At 35.7% G+C, this 21,657-nt stretch overlaps 1 protein-coding gene across 2 annotated transcripts in view; it reads right to left on the bottom strand.

The window, feature by feature from the left end:
- Window positions 1-21,657, bottom strand: part of MYO3A (myosin IIIA) — a 219,961-nt gene that overhangs the window by 170,819 nt on the left and 27,485 nt on the right. For both annotated transcript variants that reach the window (XR_004422433.1, XM_033100700.1), the window contains exons 5-7: window positions 14,847-14,951; window positions 14,191-14,290; window positions 2,238-2,314 (exon numbers count right to left, since the gene is read on the bottom strand). Coding sequence is in view for 1 of the 2 variants with exons in the window: in XM_033100700.1 (XP_032956591.1) it covers window positions 2,238-2,314; window positions 14,191-14,290; window positions 14,847-14,951 (282 nt within the window). In the remaining variant the exon portion in view is untranslated. The remainder of the gene's footprint in view (window positions 1-2,237; window positions 2,315-14,190; window positions 14,291-14,846; window positions 14,952-21,657) is intronic.

Genomic DNA, 21,657 nt, shown 5'->3' with positions numbered 1-21,657 from the left:
TGAAATATCATCTCACAGGCTTGGATAAATTTATGCCCTAATTTGCCAGAGACATTCTTGGTTTATGCTCGCTTTCAGGAGTCATTATAAATACTGTCCCCTTTCACTCTTCAAAGTGTCCTGGCTTGTACAATACATCATACAATCACTCACCACAATCATTATTTCCTTTATCCCCTTTATCTTAATACACATATTCCAGTTTGAGAAGGATGGCTTTATGTAACCAACAAATGCTACCTTTGGTCTAGAATTTAAAAATGTCAAATAAAGAACTTTACTTTTCAACTGATAATTAATTTAAACAAGGCTGACTGTCTAGAAATTGCATACTAAGCAGTATAAATTTTAATCATTAATTCATTTAATACTTTGATAATTAATTTTTAGATAGATCAAAATATTTCCTTTTACTCATAGAATGGTTCCAACATCCATTAATCAAAATTGTTTTCACTAAATGGCAAACTTAAACATATAATAATGGCTTTGTTACTATAAATTAGCATATAAAATATAAAGCTATTTATATAATTATTATATATTATAGTGTTTATTATACTAACTATTAATATATGTGAATAAGATGCAATTTTTGGTATTCGGTATACTTTAGTAATTTCTCATTTTTAAATTTTTTTCCTAAGCTTTACAGCTAGCAACATATCAGAACAAACTCTGAAAAAACTCATTTGAGACTGTCTTTTTCAATTTTGTTTTTGCTTATATGACTGTACTTTTTATTTTTATTCTAAGATGTGCTCCCTGTTAAAAAGTTTTTGAATTCACTGGAGTTTTTCAAAGTTTGTAGGATACTTTATCTTTTCCCCATATTTTATATTATATTTACACTTTAACTATTTTTGCAACTAGTAATTGAATTAGTATTAAAATAGAAACAGTACACCAGAATTTAATCCTCAAATTTAATTCTAAGATTTTGCAATATTAATGTAGTATTTGAATTATTTTCCCTCCTTCACTCCCTAGAAAATTGTAGATAAATAGCAGAGCTTTTCCCAAAGGTTGCAGAGAGAGTTTTCAAACATAAATTGTTGTTTTCTGATAAACATGATTAAAAAGACTAAAGGCATTAACAGTGACTGTGGAGAGATGTGAATCTAGAGAACTTATTTCCTCAACTATTTTGGCAGTTTATTTACAACTTCGCAAAGGTAAAAATGAAAAGAATCTACTAAAGCTAAACATAGCCCCAAGCAGAATGACTCTGTATAGAAATCTGTTACATGGGTTAATAGACCTCAATCTGATGTTAAACAAAAGCTAGGGGTTTTCATAATATTTCTATTATAATTTAAAAACAGAATCTATTTACCATATGACCCAGGAATCCCTCTCCTAGATATTTACCCCCAAAATTTGAAAACATTTATCCATAAAGATACATGTGCTCCTATGTTCATTGCAGCTTTATTTATGGTGGCCAAAACATGGAAACAACCTAAGTGTCCTTCAACAGATGATTAGATAAAGAAGCTGTGGTACATACACACAATGGAATACTATTCTGCCATAAGAAAAGATGAAATAGTACCATTTGCGATAACATGGATGTATCTGGAGATTATTATGCTAAGCGAAATAAGTCAGATAGAAAAAAATCGAGAACAATATGACTTCACTGATATGTGGGATATAAAACTGAAAACAACAAAAGAACAAGACAAACAAATAAGCAAAAACTCGTAGACACAGACATTAGTGTAGTGGTTACCAGAGAGGAAGGGGGAGGGAGATGGTAGAGGAGGGTAAAGGGGATCAAATATATGGTGGTGGAAGGAGAACTGACTCTGGGTGGTGAGCACAAAACGTGATATGTAGATAATGTATTACAGAATTGTACACTTGAAACTGTGTAACTTTACTAATCATTGTCACCCCAATAAGCTTTAATTTAGAAAAAAACCAGAATTTAAATGTCATTCATATGCTAACAAATTAAAAGTAAATTTAATGAAAAATTAAGGTTGCAAGTAGTTTCTCTTTATCTTCTCTGACTCACTCATTCATTCAATCCTTCATTTACTCATATATTCATTCACAGCCCATTTATTACCTGCCATGTTCCTCCTTATACATGCAAAAATCTGCACAAAAACAACATACCTGACATTTTCTTCTAGCAATATTCCAAAACACATATGGAGACAGAGTACTCATAAAAAGAAAAGTCAGAGAGGATCAACTATTACATTTGTTTCCCTCAGAACTCTGACCTCAGGAGCCATCCAAAATGGTGTTCCCACAGATGTATTCCGACGGTGCCAGGTGCTGGTGAGCTGTGCAGACACACCTGGAAGGAAGAGAAGAGACTTCTTACATTAATTCTTCACATAAATAGATTGCAATTGCAATAAATTTGTTTACAAACGAATATTAAAATTCTGTTCCCTTAAAGCTGCCACTGGACTTGAACTTCAGAATCAAGTATCCTAAGTTAGGATTTTTGCACAGCCAAAATATAGCAGGGTCCTACTATTTTCTGTTTCTCATAACGAAACCTATCCATCCTTAAAGCCCCACTTCCAGTTTTAGGTTCCTATGCTGACTTTTAATTTACCGTACTTTGCCATGTATAATGTACACCTTTTTTGCCAACATTTACGAGGGAAAAATAAGGATGCACATTATACATGGGTAGTACTAATTCCGTATCTATAACATGTTTCCCCGAAAATAAGACCTAGCTGGACAATCAGCTCTAATGCGTCTTTTGGAGCAAAAATTAATATAAGACCAGGTCTTATTTTACTATAACATAAGACCCGGTCTTTAATATAATATAATATAATATAATATAATATAATATAATATAATATAACATAACATAATATAATACCGGGTCTTATATTAATTTTTGCTCCAAAAGACGCATTAGAGCTGATTGTCCGGCTAGGTCTTATTTTCAGGGAAACACAGTACAAATGTTTTTAATTCTTTTATTTATGCTTATGAGTTAAAAGTGTAACTTGAGAAATCAATAATGCTATCCATATGCAAACTAATACCCTGGAATACGATAATCGGTTTTGTTTATGACGAACTTGCAACAACGAAGAGTTCTTGGCCTTCTATGACGCATAAATATCGTAAATTTGTTATCAGTACATAAAATATCTTGCACCTTGTATCAGTTCTTATGTTTTGTAATTATTTGTTAGATAAAATTTCCTGTGCCATAATATGTTAAAAAAATAAACGCTAAAATCCCTTTATAATACAAAAAACAAGTGCCTAAAGGTAAACAAATACAAATTTGAATTAAAAAATTAAAACGAAAGCTTTTTTTACCTGAAGTTTGGGCCGAAAACGTGGGTGCACATTATACACGGCAAACACGGTATTCCTGATCATACTAACCTCTATTTCTTTTGACTTTCTACACTTTTAACTATGTGTCTGTATTACATATTTTGACATCTAATTGTTTTTGAATGATATGCTTCCTCCCCTCCGTCCCCTCTGACCATTACCAAAATTCTGGTGAATTTGAGAATGCTTTATACGACGGTATGCACGTAGTAAAGTGAAATATGAGTGTGAATAAAATCATTTTCCATCTATCAACTTCGGTCAAATCACATGTGACTAGAAGTTGCAAATTAACTACATCTATTCAAACCAACCCCATAATAGAATCTGTTCTTTTCCTTTAGAGAGATTACAGACCAATGGGCTACAATACAGAGGTTTAACCAAATATTTCAATCATATCATTCCATTAATTCTACCTGGTTAAATATAATCATAACTGATTCTTAAGAAAATCAGGAGGAAAGTCTCTCTCCTCGAATTTCATATTCTTGCTCCTCACATGGGGCATGGTTACCTCTTCCTGTTCAGTGCTGCTTCTCTTGACCTACTCTACAGTTGGTGGGTTATACCCAAATCATGGGCTTTCACTACCTGATTGCTCTGTTTTGAAAAGTACCTCCCAGGTATCACATTTGTTTTAGGCTCTGGCTGTTTATGTTATAAGCCAAGTAGAACAAAGACACTAAGAAAAATTTAAAATTAGATCTATTTGATTCGTCTAAGATAGCATTTGACATTTATCAGACAATTCAGCCACATGAATATTTCACTGGTGGAAATATACCTAAGCAGAGGGGTAGGCTGTATGTTTTGGTTCCACAATAACTGCATCCCTTACAAAAAAATCCACCTACAAAAAAATCCTGTTCTTTAAATTTTGTCTTTAAATACGTTTATTTGACAGAAAAAATATCCTCACTAAATCATTTTTCAAATTCAAAGGACATTTTCTAGCTTCTGCTACATCCAATAAGGGGTTAATATCCAAAATTTATAAAGAACTCATATAACTTAACATGAAAAAAGCAAACAACCAATTAAGAAAATGGACAGAGGACCTGCGTAGACATTTCTCCAAAGAGGACGTACACATGGCCAATAGACACATGAGGGGAAGTTCAACGTTACTAATCATCAGAGAAACACAAATTAAACACAAATTAAAACCACAATGGTTTATCACCTACCACTTGTCAGAATGACTACCATTAATAAGTCAACAAACAACAAGTGCTGACGAGAACGTGAAGAAAAGGAACCCTAGTTTATTATTGGGATTATAAAAGGGAACGTTAGTTTATTATTAGGATTGCAAATTGGTGCAGTCACTATGGAAAACAGTATGGAGTTCAGAACTACTTTATCACTCAGCAACCCCACTCCTGGGTATTTAACCAAAGATATCCAAAACACATATTCAAAAAGATATATGCAGCCTTATGTTCATTGCAGCATTATTTACAATGGCCAAGATATGAAAGTAACCTAAGTGACCATCTATAGACAATTGGATAAAGAAGAGGTGGTACATATACACAATGGAATATTACTTGGCCATAACAAAGAATAAAATCTTACCTTTTGTGACAACATGAATGGACCTAGAGGATATTATGCGAAGTGAAGTAAGTCAGACAGAGAAGGACAAATACCATATGATCTCACTTATATGTGGAATGTAAGGAACAAAAGAAATAAAACAGAAACAGACTTATAGAGAATGAACTGATGGTTTCCAGACGGGACGGGATTTGGGGGACAGAGTGAAAATAGTGACGGGATTAAGAAGTACCAATTGGTATTTACAAAATAGTCATGGGGATGTAAAGTAGAGCATAGGGAATATAGTCAATAATTTTATAATGACTGTATGGTGTCACGTAGCTACCAGACTTATCAGGGGGATCACTTCATAAATTATATACATGTATAACCTTTATGCTGTACACCTGAAACTTATATAAATAGTCTGAATGTCAACGGTAATTGAAAAAATTTTTAGACCAAAAAAAAAAAAAATCACCCCAAAGATTTTCTAATCTGTTTCTCTCTTAAATATTTTCTGACAGACTAAATGAAGAAAGGGAATCAACACTTAATATCACACTTCTCCAAAATACAACCTCTTCCTCTACTCCAGGTATTCTACCTTTCAGAAAAATTAAATCTCAACAGTTTATCTTGTCTTTTTCTATGAATTAAAGGCAGAAGTGATTAAGCTTTTATTTTTCAATAGTATCAGCATATAGTAATTTATGTAAGTGGAAAAAGCAAATGGATTTTAGAAGCAATTTAATTTACAATTGATTTTAAATTTACTAAAATTTATTCTGAGTGTTTCTAATTACTTATGAAAACATGTAAAATGATAATTAAACCTTGGACACTTTTGCTTCAATTTCATAAAGATAATTTAAGAATTCAAATGTCATTTAACTGAAAAGTAAAGAATAAGGGGGAAAAAACCACAACTAAGTTAAAAATCAAAAGTTTTGCTCCGGGCAGGAAAGTGACATTTTAGACTAATCATGTGATACTGTTTTTACTCTCTCTGGATATGAAGAAAAGATCATGTGACTAGAATTTGCATTTGTCAGCAAGTAGTCATGTCTTGGTATTTAAACTTATTGACATGGATGGGAAGAAAGAATCTTCCCTTCATATTCCATAGGAAATATATATTTAAGATACTAAAAGAGGTTTTAGGGGTGTGACATGTGACCCAAAGTAGACCATTCAGATTCTTTTACTTGGAAATGTGAATCTTGAGTAGAGACTCAAAGAGGGAGGTAACTAGAGTCAAGTCAACTAATGGCAGAACTCTAAGGATTAGTCCCGTCAATGCTGCTCCTGCCGTCAGGGGCTGTCAGGGCGCTGTTCGTAGGAGGCCAGATGGCCCAGCTTCAACCTCAACCTTGATTTTGTAAGCCAGCCAGTGTTGTTGTCAGTTCTTGCCTAAGTTTGTCAAAATTAGTTTCTGTTGCTTACAACAAAGGAACCCTGGCTAATACAAGACGCTAATGATTTTATATATAAAGGAGCAAATTAACAAGGATAATAGTGAATAATGAGTTTATAAAGCCTGAGTCATTAGGTTTTTATAGTAATATGAGATTATATTACATTTATATATTTATACTAATATCAGGTTAAGAATTTCCTAAGGGAAACCTTTGGCCTCCAAACGCTTTAATCACACATCCCAAACAATAAAAACCTTCTGAGTAAGGATACTACACATAGATATATAGACTATTCTCTAATTTTTTTACCAATATATTAACATACATTATGACACATATAAATGAAGGTAATATTAAAGGATGAAGTTAAAATAATAACTATAATAGAGGTATTAATATTTCTTTCTGCACTTCAGTGATGTTTGCAAACACCCCGGTATTGATTGACACCCCCTTACAATGCTCTTGGAGACACATATATCTTTTAGTAACTATTAGGATCCTGCAGATAGAATGTTTTACACTTGGTTCCTGTAAACTCTATGGAAACAAGAAAAACTGAGCCCAGAATGTGAAGAAGGAAAAACAAAGTCCCAAAATAAGTGAAAAAGGAAAAATGAGACTATTTAGAATGAGAAACCCATGAATCTGAGAATACTGGCTGATTATCACATTGAAATAATAAAAATATTTAAAACAGGATACAGACCCAACTATGAAAATGACAGAGGAAGACATTCACCAAATTTATGTTTGTTGACTACTTCTGCAATGACTGTTAAACCTGAAGATCATTTTACCAACACAACCAAATAGCTTCAGAGCTAGAAGGCAACTCAATGGTCAGATAGTCTAACGTGTTCATTGTCAGGTTAGTAAACTTCCACTGGAGACAAAAAAGAGTTTCCTGAGAACAAATGACATTTTTACTTAATATAAATTCTCACAAGAAAAGTAGCTAACAAGGTAGAAAAATACCACATTCTGTTAAAAATGAGTGACACAAATGACTTTAAAAGGCAACAGGAATCCAAATCACGCCTATGAGTTCAGGAGTCCTAGGAAGTAAAGAAGATTAGGAAAATCATCTTGTCCAGAGAGGAACTAATGGAATAAGATAGCAAAGCAAACAGTTACATAAGCATCTCAAGGAGAAGATGCCAAAGGGTGGAAAATTCCAGGCAGAAAGTTTGAATAGTGAGAGGATATTGAAAAAAAAAAAAAAACCCAAGAGGCCAAAAAGAGATCAGGGCTGAAGAGAAAACAGGCTAGAAGAGAGGGCAATAACCTATTGAAAGTCAAAACCACAGGAACATGAAGGAGGTTTATCTATATTAATGATTCTTCAGTCCTTTGCTCTGATTATACTGATGGGGACTTTTCATGCTATTTCAGGCCCCTCCAACAAGACTTCCTGGGCTGCTGATGGCGGTACAGCAACTCTGTTCCCTATTGTACAAGTTCCGTATCTAGGGGAAGAAAACATGTAGGCTTTATACCTCACCTCTGCTCAAGAGATCTCGTAGAGTCTTAGCGAATCAGAAGAAACATCATATATGTGGTTTCCAACATGGTTCTAACACACCAGACCATTCCAGAGAACTTGATTTGCTACAACTATAAAGCAACACTCTTGATATCTCAAGAGACCAAAAGGAAGAGCATGGATTTTTGTTGTTAACAAAATATTACAGGAATGAGAATTTAAATTATAAAAATACTAATTTTTTTCTCAACAAGAAGGGGCCATAAAATTTATTATACCACTTAATATCCTCATTTTGTTCATGAGGTTAAGACAGTGTGATTAGTCATTTTATGTGTCAACTTGGCTGGGCCACAGTGCCCAGATATGTAGTCAAACATTAGTCTGGATGTTTCTGTGAAACTGTTTTTTGAATAAGGTCAACATTTAAATCAGTGGACTTTGAGTAAAGCAGATTATCTTCCATAATTTGGGTGAACCTCATTTAATGAATGAAAGGCCTTAATAGCAGAGACTGAGTTCCACTGGGCAAGGAGTTTGGCCAGCAGGTGACCCGTGGACTCATACTGCAGCTCTTCTGTGGGTCTCCAGCCTGCTAGCCTACCTACAGATTTTGGGGTTGCCAAGCCTCCACAGTTACACGAGCAATTTCCTTGAAATCTCTCTCTCTCTCTTTTTCCATATATAATATATTGTACATACACACATATATTACATATATGAAATATATATAATATATACTATACACACATATATTGCACATATGAAATATATATAATATATATTACACACACACACACACACACACACACACACAAGGTCGGACAATTAAGTTCGCAAACTCATCCTAGAAAAAGGGCTACATACTTCACTGCTGAATATCACTACGGTCACCTTTGAAGTACTCCCCTGGGTAAGCTATGCACTGACGCCAGCACCTAGCTCATCCTTCAAAGCAATTTTGGAACTCTTTTTCTGGAATGGCCATCAGAGCTATCTTCGTATTACCCATGATGTCCTGAATGTCATCAAAATGTCTTCCTTTCAATATTTCCTTTATCTCTGGGTAAATACAGAAGTCATTGGGGGCCAGATCAGGTGAATAGGGAGGGTGTTCCAATACAGGTATTTGTTTACTGGCTAAAAACTCCCTCACAGACAGTGCTGTGCGAGCTGGTGCATTGTTGTGATGCAAGACCCATGAATTATTGGTGAAAAGTTCTAGTCATTTTCGTGAAAAGTTCAGGTCATTTTTATGTAACTTTTTCATGCAGCGTTTTCAGCACTTCCAAATAGTAAACCTGTTTAACTGTTTGTCCAGTTGGTGCAAATTCATAATGAATAATCCCTTTGATATCAAAAAAGGTTAGCAACATCAGTGCAACAAGTTCGCGAACTTAATTGTCAGACCTCGTATACTGAAAACCATGAGCTCACCAATTCCAATCAACCTCATTAGGTTCAGTTTTCTCCTTTTCCATATTTGTCATTCTTTTCTCTAACGGTAAGAGATGTGGCTCCCATTGTTCTCATCATTTTTTTTTCCTGATTGTATGAAGCCCCCTTTATGTAACCAATCTCTTGTCTCCATCTCGTCCCCTATGCAGATGCCTTCTTACCCAGCTCAGTCTCTGACATCCTGACAGGGGACACCGTCATTCCCCTAGATGGATACTCTCCTTGTCCCACTTGGGGACTGTACACCCCATGCCCAGCCACCATTCCTACCACTCTCCCCTCCTTTGTTCTGAATGATTCAGGAAGAAAGGAAGGAATGAAGGGGACTTCCCAGTTTTTAAGTTCAGGTGTAACTGCCTCACTTGATGTTCAAAAGTGGGTTTTAATAAATAAATCACAATTTTTCTTTGACCTACATTACTCATTGGGGATTTGGTCTAAAATTGGGATGTGGGTAATAAGATATTTAAAGCCATAAAATATTCTGTCAAAAGAACGATGTCTAAATAAATCACAAGGAGTACATTCTGTACTTTCATATTAAAATGTTAACTATCCTATTAGAAATGAAGTTTCCCAGAGAGAAATTCACAGAACTGAGAACCGCCCTTCAAATTTCGTCTCTTTCATTTTTCTAATCCAGATAGGACTGCTTTTTCAGACATTAGGTGACTTGCCTAAAGAGGTTTATCTCCTGGGAGGTCATATTATTTATTGATTGATCATACACCGGTGACTGCTAATGTATTTAATAACGTTTACAAGCTCACTTGTGTTTTCACTCTCTGAGGTATTTGGTAGTTTTCTGTAAAAGTATATCCCATTTAGCAAAAAAAAAAGAAAAAAAAAGATTTTCTTCACTAGTATTACCAAACTGAATCTTACTTTTAGTGTAAGTAAGAAGCTTGATATTTAAAGTAATACTGGATTTACTCTAGCAAAGGGCTATTTATTTTTGAAAGAGAAATTGGCATCAAATTTAGGAACTCAGATTTTCATCATTTAGCAACTATTTAATAAACTATTGATTTACTATTTATTGAGTACGTATTATGTGTACAATACTGAGCTAGAGGCTATATGAAAATATCATTTTATGATACTGGTAATAGCTCAGATTTTTTAAAATTAGAAAACACCAATAATTTTACTAAGTAGTTTATCTGTATCATCCCATTTACTCTCCATAACAATAAACTGTATTAGGTAGAGACTGTTCTTTTTTATACTTATAGATGAGCAGATTGATGTCCTTGGAGATTTTAAGCGACTTTCTCAAGGTCACAAAATTGTATGGAAAATCCAATACAATTGTATGGAATGAATGCCTCCCATTCATTCATTCATTCATTCATTCGAGAGTACTTATTGAGTACTTTCAATGTACCAGTACCATGCAAAGTGATAGTCTAGACTGTCATCATGAGAGTTATTGTAATCACATGTAAACATATGATTACAATCAAGTGTGACAACTGGTTGGCTGAACAAAGCAAAGGGTGTAGAGGAAGCACTCAGCCAGGCAAAAAGAAGTCAGCTGAGTGCAGGGATGAGGGGGGCGTTCTATGTAGGGAAAGCGTCATGTTTGTAACTGGTCACAAAACTTAATGGCACTATATTTAGATATACAGAGAAATTGTAATTCTTCATTTTATGGCCTATCCCTATGCCCCTTACCCACCGGCTGGAAGGGAAGTAAAGCTTAGTCAGATCCATGAATCCTCTAAGTCCTCTTAAACAGAGTTCAGTCTCTCTTGGACATAAGTGCTTGCTCCACCTCTCAGAGGGCATGCCTCCTCCTCCTTCTCTCCTGAAGATGGTACTGTCTGTACGGGATAAAGGATGGCTTACCAGACCCTGTGGCAGGAAGAAGAGAGGGGTGGGTCCCTAGTCTCTGGGGCCATGTGCCTTTGTGTGCCTGGCTGCTAGGGGCCCTGCTGGCCTCCCCTGCTAGTAGCACGTGCGTCCCACGAGCTTGGGGCCTGTTCTCCTCATGTAGGAAGGGTTTCCTGTAGTCCTCCTGGCGCATGAAGGCTCAGGGTGGCTTCAGCTGGAGCTGTGAACAGTCTTCGGTGTGGCTCTGGCTCCTACTCAGACCTGGCCCAGGTGATCTGTTCTGTGTGTCACTTCCCCTCCTGAGCAACCTCCTCTTGAAGCTCCGCAGCTAGATTCTCAGGTACTTTTGGGTTTCTGGAAACTAGGGGTAAGTGTTTGGGGAAGCTCAGCTTGAGTACTTTCTCTACCTAATCCCCCCACACCTCAGGCACAGTGATGTGGCTCACCCCGTGGGGACCGCGGCACACTGGGCAGTGGCCTCCTCTGGGACCCTGAGTGACAGTGGTGGGAAATGTGAGCGCAAGAGCTCCGTTCTGCTCTCGCTGTTATCTCCACTTTTTATAAGCTCATCTCACTCTCCTGCCTCTTTCTCTGTTTCATGTTTCCACAATTAACCTAGAATTGGAAAGCGTTTCCCTCTTTGTTTCTGTTCTCTCTTACGTGAAACTCTATGGTATGCCCCTGGATATCCTCTCTCCATATGCTAAAGGGATAGAGCAATGGAGGCAGACTCTCTCAAGAGATAGCCTGGGTCTTGCTACAAATTCCTGTTTTTGAATGTTAATACTCAGCCAATTTCTTGCATTCCTTGTGGAACAAATCTTAATCTCCCACAGACAAAGAGAAGCCTCAGGCAGACGGGGGTGAAGATCATGTCTTTGGGACAGGCAAAAGAGAAAAGCATGCAATAAATTTTGAAGTACTTCCAGAAGTAGGTTGAAGTACTCAGTTTTCCAAGTATTTCGTAGTACTCGATTACATGTGCCAGAAGCCTGCCTCAGAAAGAGTGTGGAACGTTTAAGGAACTGAAAGATGACCTGGCTCTTAGATGACAGGAGAGAGGTACCTGATGGGCACTAAGGGGTAGAAAAAGGGTATCAGTCATTTGGTGCTTACTCTGCACCAGCACAGAGGATCATCAAGAAAACCTTTCCCAAGGGCTAGTGGCAGCCATTGGATACAATATTGAGCCAGAGAGTGGCAGGATCATATGTGCTTTCTTTTTTTTTTTTTTTAAATTAAAGTTTATTGCGGTGACAATGGTTAGTAAAGTTACATAGGTTTGAAGTGTACAATTCTGTAATACATCATCTATTCTGTACAATTCTGTAATATATCATCTATATTACATTGAGTGTTCACCGCCCAGAGTCAGTTCTCCTTCCATCACTATATTTGATCCGGTTTACCCTCACCTGCTACTCCCCTCCCCCTTACCCTGTGGTAACCACTAAACTATTGTCTGTGTCTATGAGTTTTTGTTTCTTTATCTGTTTGTCTTGTTCCTTTGTTGCTTTCAGTTTTATATCCCACATATCAGTGTGCTTTCTGAAAGGGTCCCTCTGGCTGTGGTATGGAGAAAGGACTGGAAAGAAGGGAATGAGATTAGATGCGGGGAGTTGAATAAAGTGTAACTACAGGAGCCCAGGTCAGAGATGATGGCTAGGACTGGGGAAGAGCAATAAATATGGAATCTGAGGATATATAATAGAGAAACAGAGCTTTTTGACTAATTGTAGATGTGGGAGATGAAAACAAGGGAAGACTCAAGGACGAGCCTACGATTTCTGGCTTGAGCAACAAAGTAGACTTTTTCTAAGACAAGAGACTCTTGATAGGAAGCAGGTTCTGGGGATGGATGAGGTGGTGAAGTTCCATGTTGGACATCTTGAGGACTGGCAGGTGTCCCAGGACAGATCTTCAGTACTCAATAATGAGTTTACCGTATATTTCAGGAGGTGAGAAATTCAAATTACATGGATTCTAACACTTTTACTCCCAGCCGTAGCCTTCTCTGAAAATTTGATTTAAACATAAAATGAGGACATTGATTTTCAGTTTGTTTCTGCACTTTGTGGCTTACTCCATCTTATTCCTTCTGCCCTTGAGAAGTTTCACTATGCATGCACCTCCATCCTCAGGTTTCAATTCATATGAAAACCTACAAATCATTTTAGGTGAACCGAATCCATGTCCTCTTACTATGGAAAATGGAAATACAAGCACAATCTTACATGCAAAAAATAGCAGTTTAGTATCAGACACTAGGAACACATTTAATAGGCAGCTGGACCTCTTTCTAATTGTGGCTGAAAGTTAAGTCTTTCAGTTAATTAATCTAAAGCCAAAGCTCTCATTTTAGCAGGTTTCTAATTTATGACTACTTTATAAAGATGTCATATAAAAGGTCACCTTATGTATTACCTGGGTTTATGTTTTTAATCTAGATTAATCTATGACACAGAAGCTCCTTATTAGTAATATAGGGATTTATTAATATTATCTCCCATGCAAAAGGTCCAGAGATAGGGCAGGCTCCAAAGTTGGTTGAATCAGTGGCTCGATTATGTGATCAAGGACCCTCCTTCTTCTTGTGCTCCGCTCTGCCTTTCTCATGGTGGGCTTTCCACTTGGGATAAAACACCTCAGGACAGAACAAGGTAGCTGCAGCAGGATCAGGTATTGCAAGAAGACACAGAGGGTCCCAATGAAGAAAGAGACCATCTTTCCATGTGCCTCCTTCTTAAGAGGGAAGAAATTTTCCCAGAGACCTTTGAAGATTTCCCCTCATATCTCAAAATCCTGGGTTTGGATACATGTGCATTCATAAAGAAATCACCACTAAGGGCCAAGGGATTTTAGGCTGAGGGTAATCTTTTGAGGTGCCATCTATTTTAGAGGGTCAGCCACTACAGTGGTGTTATGGATATAAGCTTAGAAGAAGAGAGATTCTGAGAATCTCTCATTTGCCAAATTTTTAAAAATTTCTACACTTTCTAACCTCAAGTTTTTCTCTACTTTCAATTTCTAGAAAGAAAGTCTGATGGAAAGCAATCAAGTCATCTCATACTACTCATTTTGCATTTCAAACGTATTTCAAACAAAACTTACCAAAATCTACAAGTTTAACTCCGCCTTCAGTAGTCAACAAAATGTTATTTCCTTTTATATCACGATGGATAGTTTTGTTGTTATGCAAATGTTGAAGTCCCTAGAAGGGGGAAATATATAATGACTTTTAAAAAGATCAAACAAAAAAAATTTTTTCAGATGGATACATTTGTACAATATCAATACGAAACACGTGTTAAAATTAACATTCAAACATTCATAAATGTTTCATACTGAATAGTCACGTCGAAGTACATCATCTCCACTTTGGACTATATAAACACTTCTAAATCTAGAGCATAACCCTAGCTCTTACCAAATATTTTGTTAAAAATGTATTGATCACAACAGAAGAAAACATTCTATATACTTATTCTAAATAATGGCAAATAAAAACCTAACTATTAGTAAAAAATGCACATTATCTACACAATCTCAGAAATACATTTAGGAGACCAGAACTCAGGGTTCTGATGACACGAGGAGGTTAGATTTCTAATGGAAGAAAGGAATTAGCTATCCTAAACATTTCAAATTTTGCATATAGACTTGCATCCATAAATATTAATGTAGTGATATTTTTCTAAAAATAAGATCCATATTTTTTAACTAGAACTGACTCATAATTAATGCACAAATAATTTAAATTGCCTTACCATTAGGGCTTCACGTAAAATATAGGCAATTATGGGCTCATTCATTCTTTTACCCTTTTTCAGAAATCCTTTCACAAGATCTGTCACTGATCCTCCATTGCACAGCTATAAAAGAATATTTCAAGACTGATATTAAAACAGATATGACATTTTAAGCACTTGCTATAAAAGGTTTCGCCAAAACATTTTTTAAAATGGTTTCATTATTTTGTTTCAAAGGATTATTCCCATCATCCTTCTGGTTTCACAAAAGAAATGAACATATAAACTTGTACTAGTGTACAATTATTTTGGAACACAGTTTTCATGTGAATTAATTTTTAGAAAAGAATTTGGAGAAGCATTGGGCTTGATTTTTAAATGCAAAGATAAGAATCATGATTCTACAATCTAGACCCAAATTTTAGGATCTAGGGCTTATTGATATCTGACAATTTAATTAACAGTGCAATAGATTCTATGATTTGAATACATGACTATATGCTATTTTATATGTGCCTTAATTTAAAGACATGCATCCTTTCTGGCAAAATTTCAGAACGCATTAAAGTAAGGATTAAAAATAACATTTAAAAAAACTGTTTTAAATATCATGTTTTTTAGGCTCCTTAAGCCTCTCCCCTCCCCAACACCCCAAAAGTAGGGGATCTAAATGGAAAAGCAGGAGGGAAGAACACTATAGAGGAATTTTTCAAGTCCAGGTTCTCCAAAGTTAGGTAGCATGAAATCCCACAGAAAACTCTCGAAGGGGCTGCAAATTTGCAGAACATAGAAATACTGATATTGGCAATTGGAGATGAGTAAGCAAATGGCCCAGTGAGGTTCTGACCGCAGGAGCACTGGATCCCCTCCTCCCGACCAGTTAGCCTTCGCCTTCAGCCGGCCTCTCCTCCGAGGCCCTTGTCTGCGCTCTCCTTACGCTGACCCTTGGGGCTTCCTCTCCCACCTGCCTTTGGTATCTCCCAGCTCCTGAGAATTGAAAGTCATCATTTCTCTGACTCTACCAGCATAAATGCAGGCAAAGAAAGGAGGGTACATTCCGAGTACATTCTAAATTGAAATACTGAACACATTTTCTCACAAACTTTTCTATCATGGTACTTAGGTTGTATTGGATACCTGAACACTTCCCTCCCATCCATTATGGATTAGATAATAATAGCTGAGGTGTGTTGAGCAGGTACTTAGCTCCAGGTACATTTCCAATCCATTTATATGTATTATTTCTATACCTCTCCTCTCTCTGAGGTAGGGATTATTATCACCTCCATATTAAAGATCGGGAAACTGAGGTACAACATGGTGAAATAACTTGCAAGAGATCACACAGTGGTGACAGAGCGAGGATATGAACTCAGACAGTCTGATTCTAGAGTCAAGCTTCTGGCTTAACCATGACACTTCATGATCCCCCAACACAATAATACTTTATGATCACACTTAACCATGATATTTCATGATCACTCAATGAGCCTGACGGGCTGGCTGTTCCATCAGGTAAGGTATTGTTACTAGAAGAGCATATTTTAAAACCTAAACCTGAACTTACAAATGAACATTTAGATGCAGCCCCATTAATAACTGGTATGCTTTGTACATTCAAAGAAATTTTCTTTCAGCTTATACAAGAGTACGTGCAGCCCTAACATTCCAAAACCTGCATTTTCTTCTGTATGAAGAATGAAAATAGCCTTTAACTGAATAAACAGAAGAGTGTTCTGCCCTGGCAGCAGAAAACAGTGTCACACTCTCTCTCCTGTGGCCTAGCACAATCAGTTTACAAAATTACTCAAAATTGACTAAAAAGAAATTAATCCTTTCAATTGCAAGGAACTTGTTTAAAAAAAACAGTTTTAGGACCAGTTTTAAATTTTCTAAAAATCATTGCAGGGAGACTAAACGTCTTTTCCGATTTCTCCAAACTGTGGCCTATCTTTGGCTCCACTGTCTGAGGTTGACTATATTATGTTAATGCAAGAGTAAACAGCTAGAATGTCACAGGGGAAATAACGGAACCCGGAAGAATGTGCAGTAAATAAAATTAATAAGTGAAATATAAGAAGGACTAACGCAATCACACACTTTGCACTAAGCAGTTCATATTTTACTTTCTGGTATCATATTACTTAAAATAGTTATTTTTCCCATCTATTAGGTCGATGCAAAAGTAGTTGCGGTTTTTGCAATTATTTTCAACCTTTTAACCACAATTACTTTTGCACCAACTTAACAGTAAAGTTTAGAATACAAGATTCTTTATAATATGCACTTTACTTTTTTTAAAGTAAGGTATACTGAAACACAATTAACATATAATAAAATTCACCCTATTTAGAATAGAATTTTGAATTTTGACAAACGTAATAGTCATGTAACCACTACCACAGTCAAGATACAGAATGAATCCATCACACAAAAATCTTCCCTCACGTCTCTTATATGTAGTCAAACCCCTTCCCTAACCCCTGACAACCACTAATCCATTCTCTGTCCCTACAGTTTTTTTGTCAAAGAAAATGAATCATAAGGTGTAGCCCATTAAGTCTGGCTTTTTTGACTTAGCACAATGAATCTGAGATTCACCTACATTGTTGTACATTCCTTTTTTAATGCTGTTTACGCCTTTAATTTGTTTATGACTTTTTAAATGCTGAGTATTCCACTGAATAGATAAATCACTGTTTGCTTATTCATTCACTAATTGAAAGACATTGAGTTTCCAGTTTGGGGCAACTGTGAGTAAAACCACTAAATATTCACATATAGATTTTTATGAAAATACAGTTTTCATTTCTCTTGGGTAAAACCTAAGAGAGGGAATTGCTAGGTCCAATGGGGCAAACGTTTGACCTTCTAAGCAACTTCCATATCAAGTAAATATTTTCCTAATCCAAGGTCACAAAATTTTTCTTGCATGTTTTCTTTAGGAAGTGTTATTATAGTTTTAGGTTTTACATATATGTAGGTCTATGATCCATTTTGACTTAATTTTTGTACATGGTGTGAGGTATGGATTGTATGTGGATGTTCAATTATTACAGAACACTTTTCTATTAGTCAAATGTGTCCAAGAAACAGAAGATATAACTTTGAACTGAGTTTAAAATCTAGCTGCCAACACCGCGAATAGGGGAGCCTTATGTATATATTACTAAGTGAAAGAAGGCAATCTGAAAAGACTACATACAGTATGATTCCAACTATATGACAGTCTAGAAAAGGAAAAACTATAAAGACAGTGAAAGATCAATCACTGACACCCCAGGGAAAAGGAAAAGAGGGACGAATAGATGGAACACAGAGGATTTTTAGGGCAGTGAAAGAAGTCTGTGATGCTGTAAAGGTGGACACAGGTCATTATGTATTTGTCAAAATCTATAAAATGTACTACACCACCTTAATTAAGAGTAAACCTTAATGTAAACCATGGACTTTTGGTGATAATGATGTAATAACATAATGAGTTATTGGCTCATCAACTGTAACAAATGTACTATACTAATGCAAGATGTTCATTACAGGGAAAACAGGGGAGGGAAGGCTACTTAATGGGCTCTCTCTGTACTTCCTGCTCAATTTTTCTGCAAATCTAAAACTGTTCAAAAAACAGTCTACTAATTTTTAAAAATCTGGCTTCCCACATGAAGAATATATGAAAAGATCTTAATAATAAAGGAGCATACAAAATTCATTCAAGTTATGACAGACTCCTACTGTGTCTTCTCATTAACTACCTAAATTATTCTACTCATGGTTGCATTTTATATCCAGCACACTTTAACCTAAGTGAGGTATGAACACAGAAAATATTCTTGATAGACATAAATTTTCATTGTAATAGTATTTTGGGGTAAGAAAAGATTTTTAGAAGAATCATTATTTATTCCTTTGTATCAGACAAGTATTCATTGAATTGTTACTATGCACAAAGCACTGAGATAGGTACTGAAGTGGATCAAAGATGACTAGGATAGCTTCTGTTCTTAAGAGGCTTTCAAACAGTCAGACAGTGGTTTTCAAACAGGGATGATTTTGTCCCAAGAGGATAACTGGCAATGTTTGGAGCTATTTTTGATTGTCCAGACTGGGGAGCAGCTACTGACATTTGGGGCCAGGGGTGCTGCTAAATTTCCAACATGGCACTGGACAATCCCCTACAACAAAGACTCATCCAGGCTCAAATGTCAACAATGTCATGGTTGAGAAAACCCTGAATTAGAAAGATTAAAAAACAATCACCTAGATTACATGTTAAGTCTCGAAGTATAATCATGTGGATAATAATTCTGAGTAAGTACTGTAGAACTTCACTGATAACATCACTAGACTGATAACAGCAAGTTGGAAGGGAAAACAGGAAAGGTTTTAAAGATAGGATAGAAGCTGCCATCACTATGTTGACAATAATTTTCTCCAGGTTGTTCTGGTGTATTCACTTTGGTCATGGTGTCTCATACAATAAAATAGAAGTACTTTTTTTTACTTTAGTACCTAACTATGCTTTGCACAGAGTAGCAATTCAATAAATATTTATCCAATATAAAGGAATAATGATTCTTCTAAAATATTTTCTTAACCAAAAATACTATTACAATAAAAATAGTAAAATAGTAGTTTAGAAGGGAGAGAGGGTGGAGAATTCAAATTTATCAACTTTTTTCTTAATGTTCACTGTTATTTCTTTTCTGGTCATGCTCAGAAGGCTTTTCTCTAAACTAAGAAAATTAAAATATGACTCCATGTTTTTATGGTTTTACCATTTTGATATATTTTGATCTTCAATTCACTACCAGTTTTTTGCCGGTGTAATACTCATTTTGTTCTAAGTAGATAGTCTGCTACCATCGGAGATGTCACTAATGTTATATACTAAATGCCAGTGAATATCTGGGCCTTTCTATAGATTATTCAATTCCTCTGATCTGTCTATTCTTGTTAAGTATGGAATTGTTTTAAATACTGTAGCTTTAGAGTTGGTTTATCAGGTAAAAAAAGCTATCTCCCATTATCTTCCCCAAATGTCTAAGCTCTTCTTGAAATTCACTCTCCTAGATGAAATTCAGATTCAGCTTCCCCAAGGGGAGAGTTATAAACAATTTGAATAATACAATAAATAAATTGATTCAGTAATTTAGTTATTTCAAAAAACATTTGAAGAAAGTGACCATTTATTGATTGAAGCTCTTTTAACAATATGAAATGAACCTAAAAATATCAATGATAAAAATTTAAAAAGAAATCTTTCAAAGTGGAAAAGATTTTAAAACCTTCCTCAAATTCTGAAATAATAGGCCAAAAAGAAAAATCAAGACTCATTTCTTAATATTTAGGAAATATTAAGAATGCAATACAAGCACTTCATTTATAAATGTGGTGCTAGCCAAAATTTGGGAAGTTCTTTTTCATCACATAAAGGGCTCGAAAGGGCCCCACAGAAGGTGCTAGTCGAGTATTATGCAGGTTAGTGTGTACTTGGAAAAAGATGGGGAGACCTGGGGGAACAGAGAATAAGACGCGATGATGGGAAAAAAATGTTCCCAAGGAGCTATTATTTATAAAGCATTACCAGGCCATGTGGGAAGTAGCCAATAAAGACCCGTCCAATGCATAAATGAACAAGCAAAGGAATGAATTTATGAAAGTTGATGTTTGGCAAGTAATTGGAGGAAGAGCTATGTAAGCACAACTTGAATAATGGAGGAATTTACAGAAGCAGCAGCCCCAAAGTGCTGGCTGATAATGGCAATAGCTTGACAGAGGTTGTCTGGTTTCTTTCCTCCCTTGGTGTCCAGCTTTCAATAATGACTGAGGGAGAATACTGAAGTGACTTTAAGTAGAAAAGCAACTAGATTTGGTAAGGTAATCAGAGCAGATTTTGCTCTGAAAAATTATATTTTCTCCCCCCTCCCCGGCTTTTGAACATATACTTGTTGTGCTTGAGTATGGTGGGTTTGCTATCAGGGGAAATCGTTGGAGGCTTCATGTGGACCTGGTCTGGGAGGAATCAAAGATCTGAATAATCTCCTTTTCTTGGATCTTACCCAATCCTTCCTGTACCCGTTCCCTGCAGGGAATAGCAAAGTTTATTCTCCTGGCTGCTGCCTAAGCAGAAACAGTGTTTTAATTTACAGAATAGAAAGGATTTTCTGAATGAAATTTCAAGAAAAATTAGGTTAAAATAAAAAAGAAATGGGGGAGAGGGGCAAATACAGTAGATAAGAAAAATTATTAAACAGACCAAAGGTACCAAATGTCAATGAGCCACAAAATAATCTGTGGTTGACCTCTTCCTAAAGATGCTCAAAATGAGATCACATCATGAATTTTCCAAGTCCTCATTTAGAATTAGTGGTATTTCAAATATGCTCTTGGATGAAATCTGTTTTTTGCTCAAATAGCATAAAATAACTTTCCTATATAAAGTTTAAAAAAAGGTTTTTATCTGAACTATATTTGTTTTTAAGTGAATTAAAAGATTAAAATATATAAAATGAAATGCAAATGTTCTTGAATTAGACAATATATCGTAAAAAATGAAAAAGACCTCGTTTCCCTTTAAAAAGAATTTCATCCATGGAAATGAGTCATGTCATTTTTACCCTATGCAATTTTTCAGTCACCACGGTAGACTACAGGGGGGATATGTAATAAGGGACTGAAAAACCCTTAAGTATAACTTTGTAACATGATGTTCTTTAATCGAACAAAATTACAGTATAATTTTCTTGAAACAGAGCTACACTAATTAAATAACAGAACAAGACTGAAAATGAACTCTCCACTCAGACTGTAGTCAAACATTAAAAAAAAA

The sequence above is a fragment of the Rhinolophus ferrumequinum genome, assembly GCF_004115265.2.
Source record: "Rhinolophus ferrumequinum isolate MPI-CBG mRhiFer1 chromosome 5 unlocalized genomic scaffold, mRhiFer1_v1.p scaffold_110_arrow_ctg1, whole genome shotgun sequence".
In the NCBI taxonomy this organism is placed as follows: domain Eukaryota; kingdom Metazoa; phylum Chordata; class Mammalia; order Chiroptera; family Rhinolophidae; genus Rhinolophus; species Rhinolophus ferrumequinum.
The sequence above is the reverse complement of the archived record's forward strand: the minus strand, read 5'-3'. Positions and strand labels throughout refer to the sequence as shown.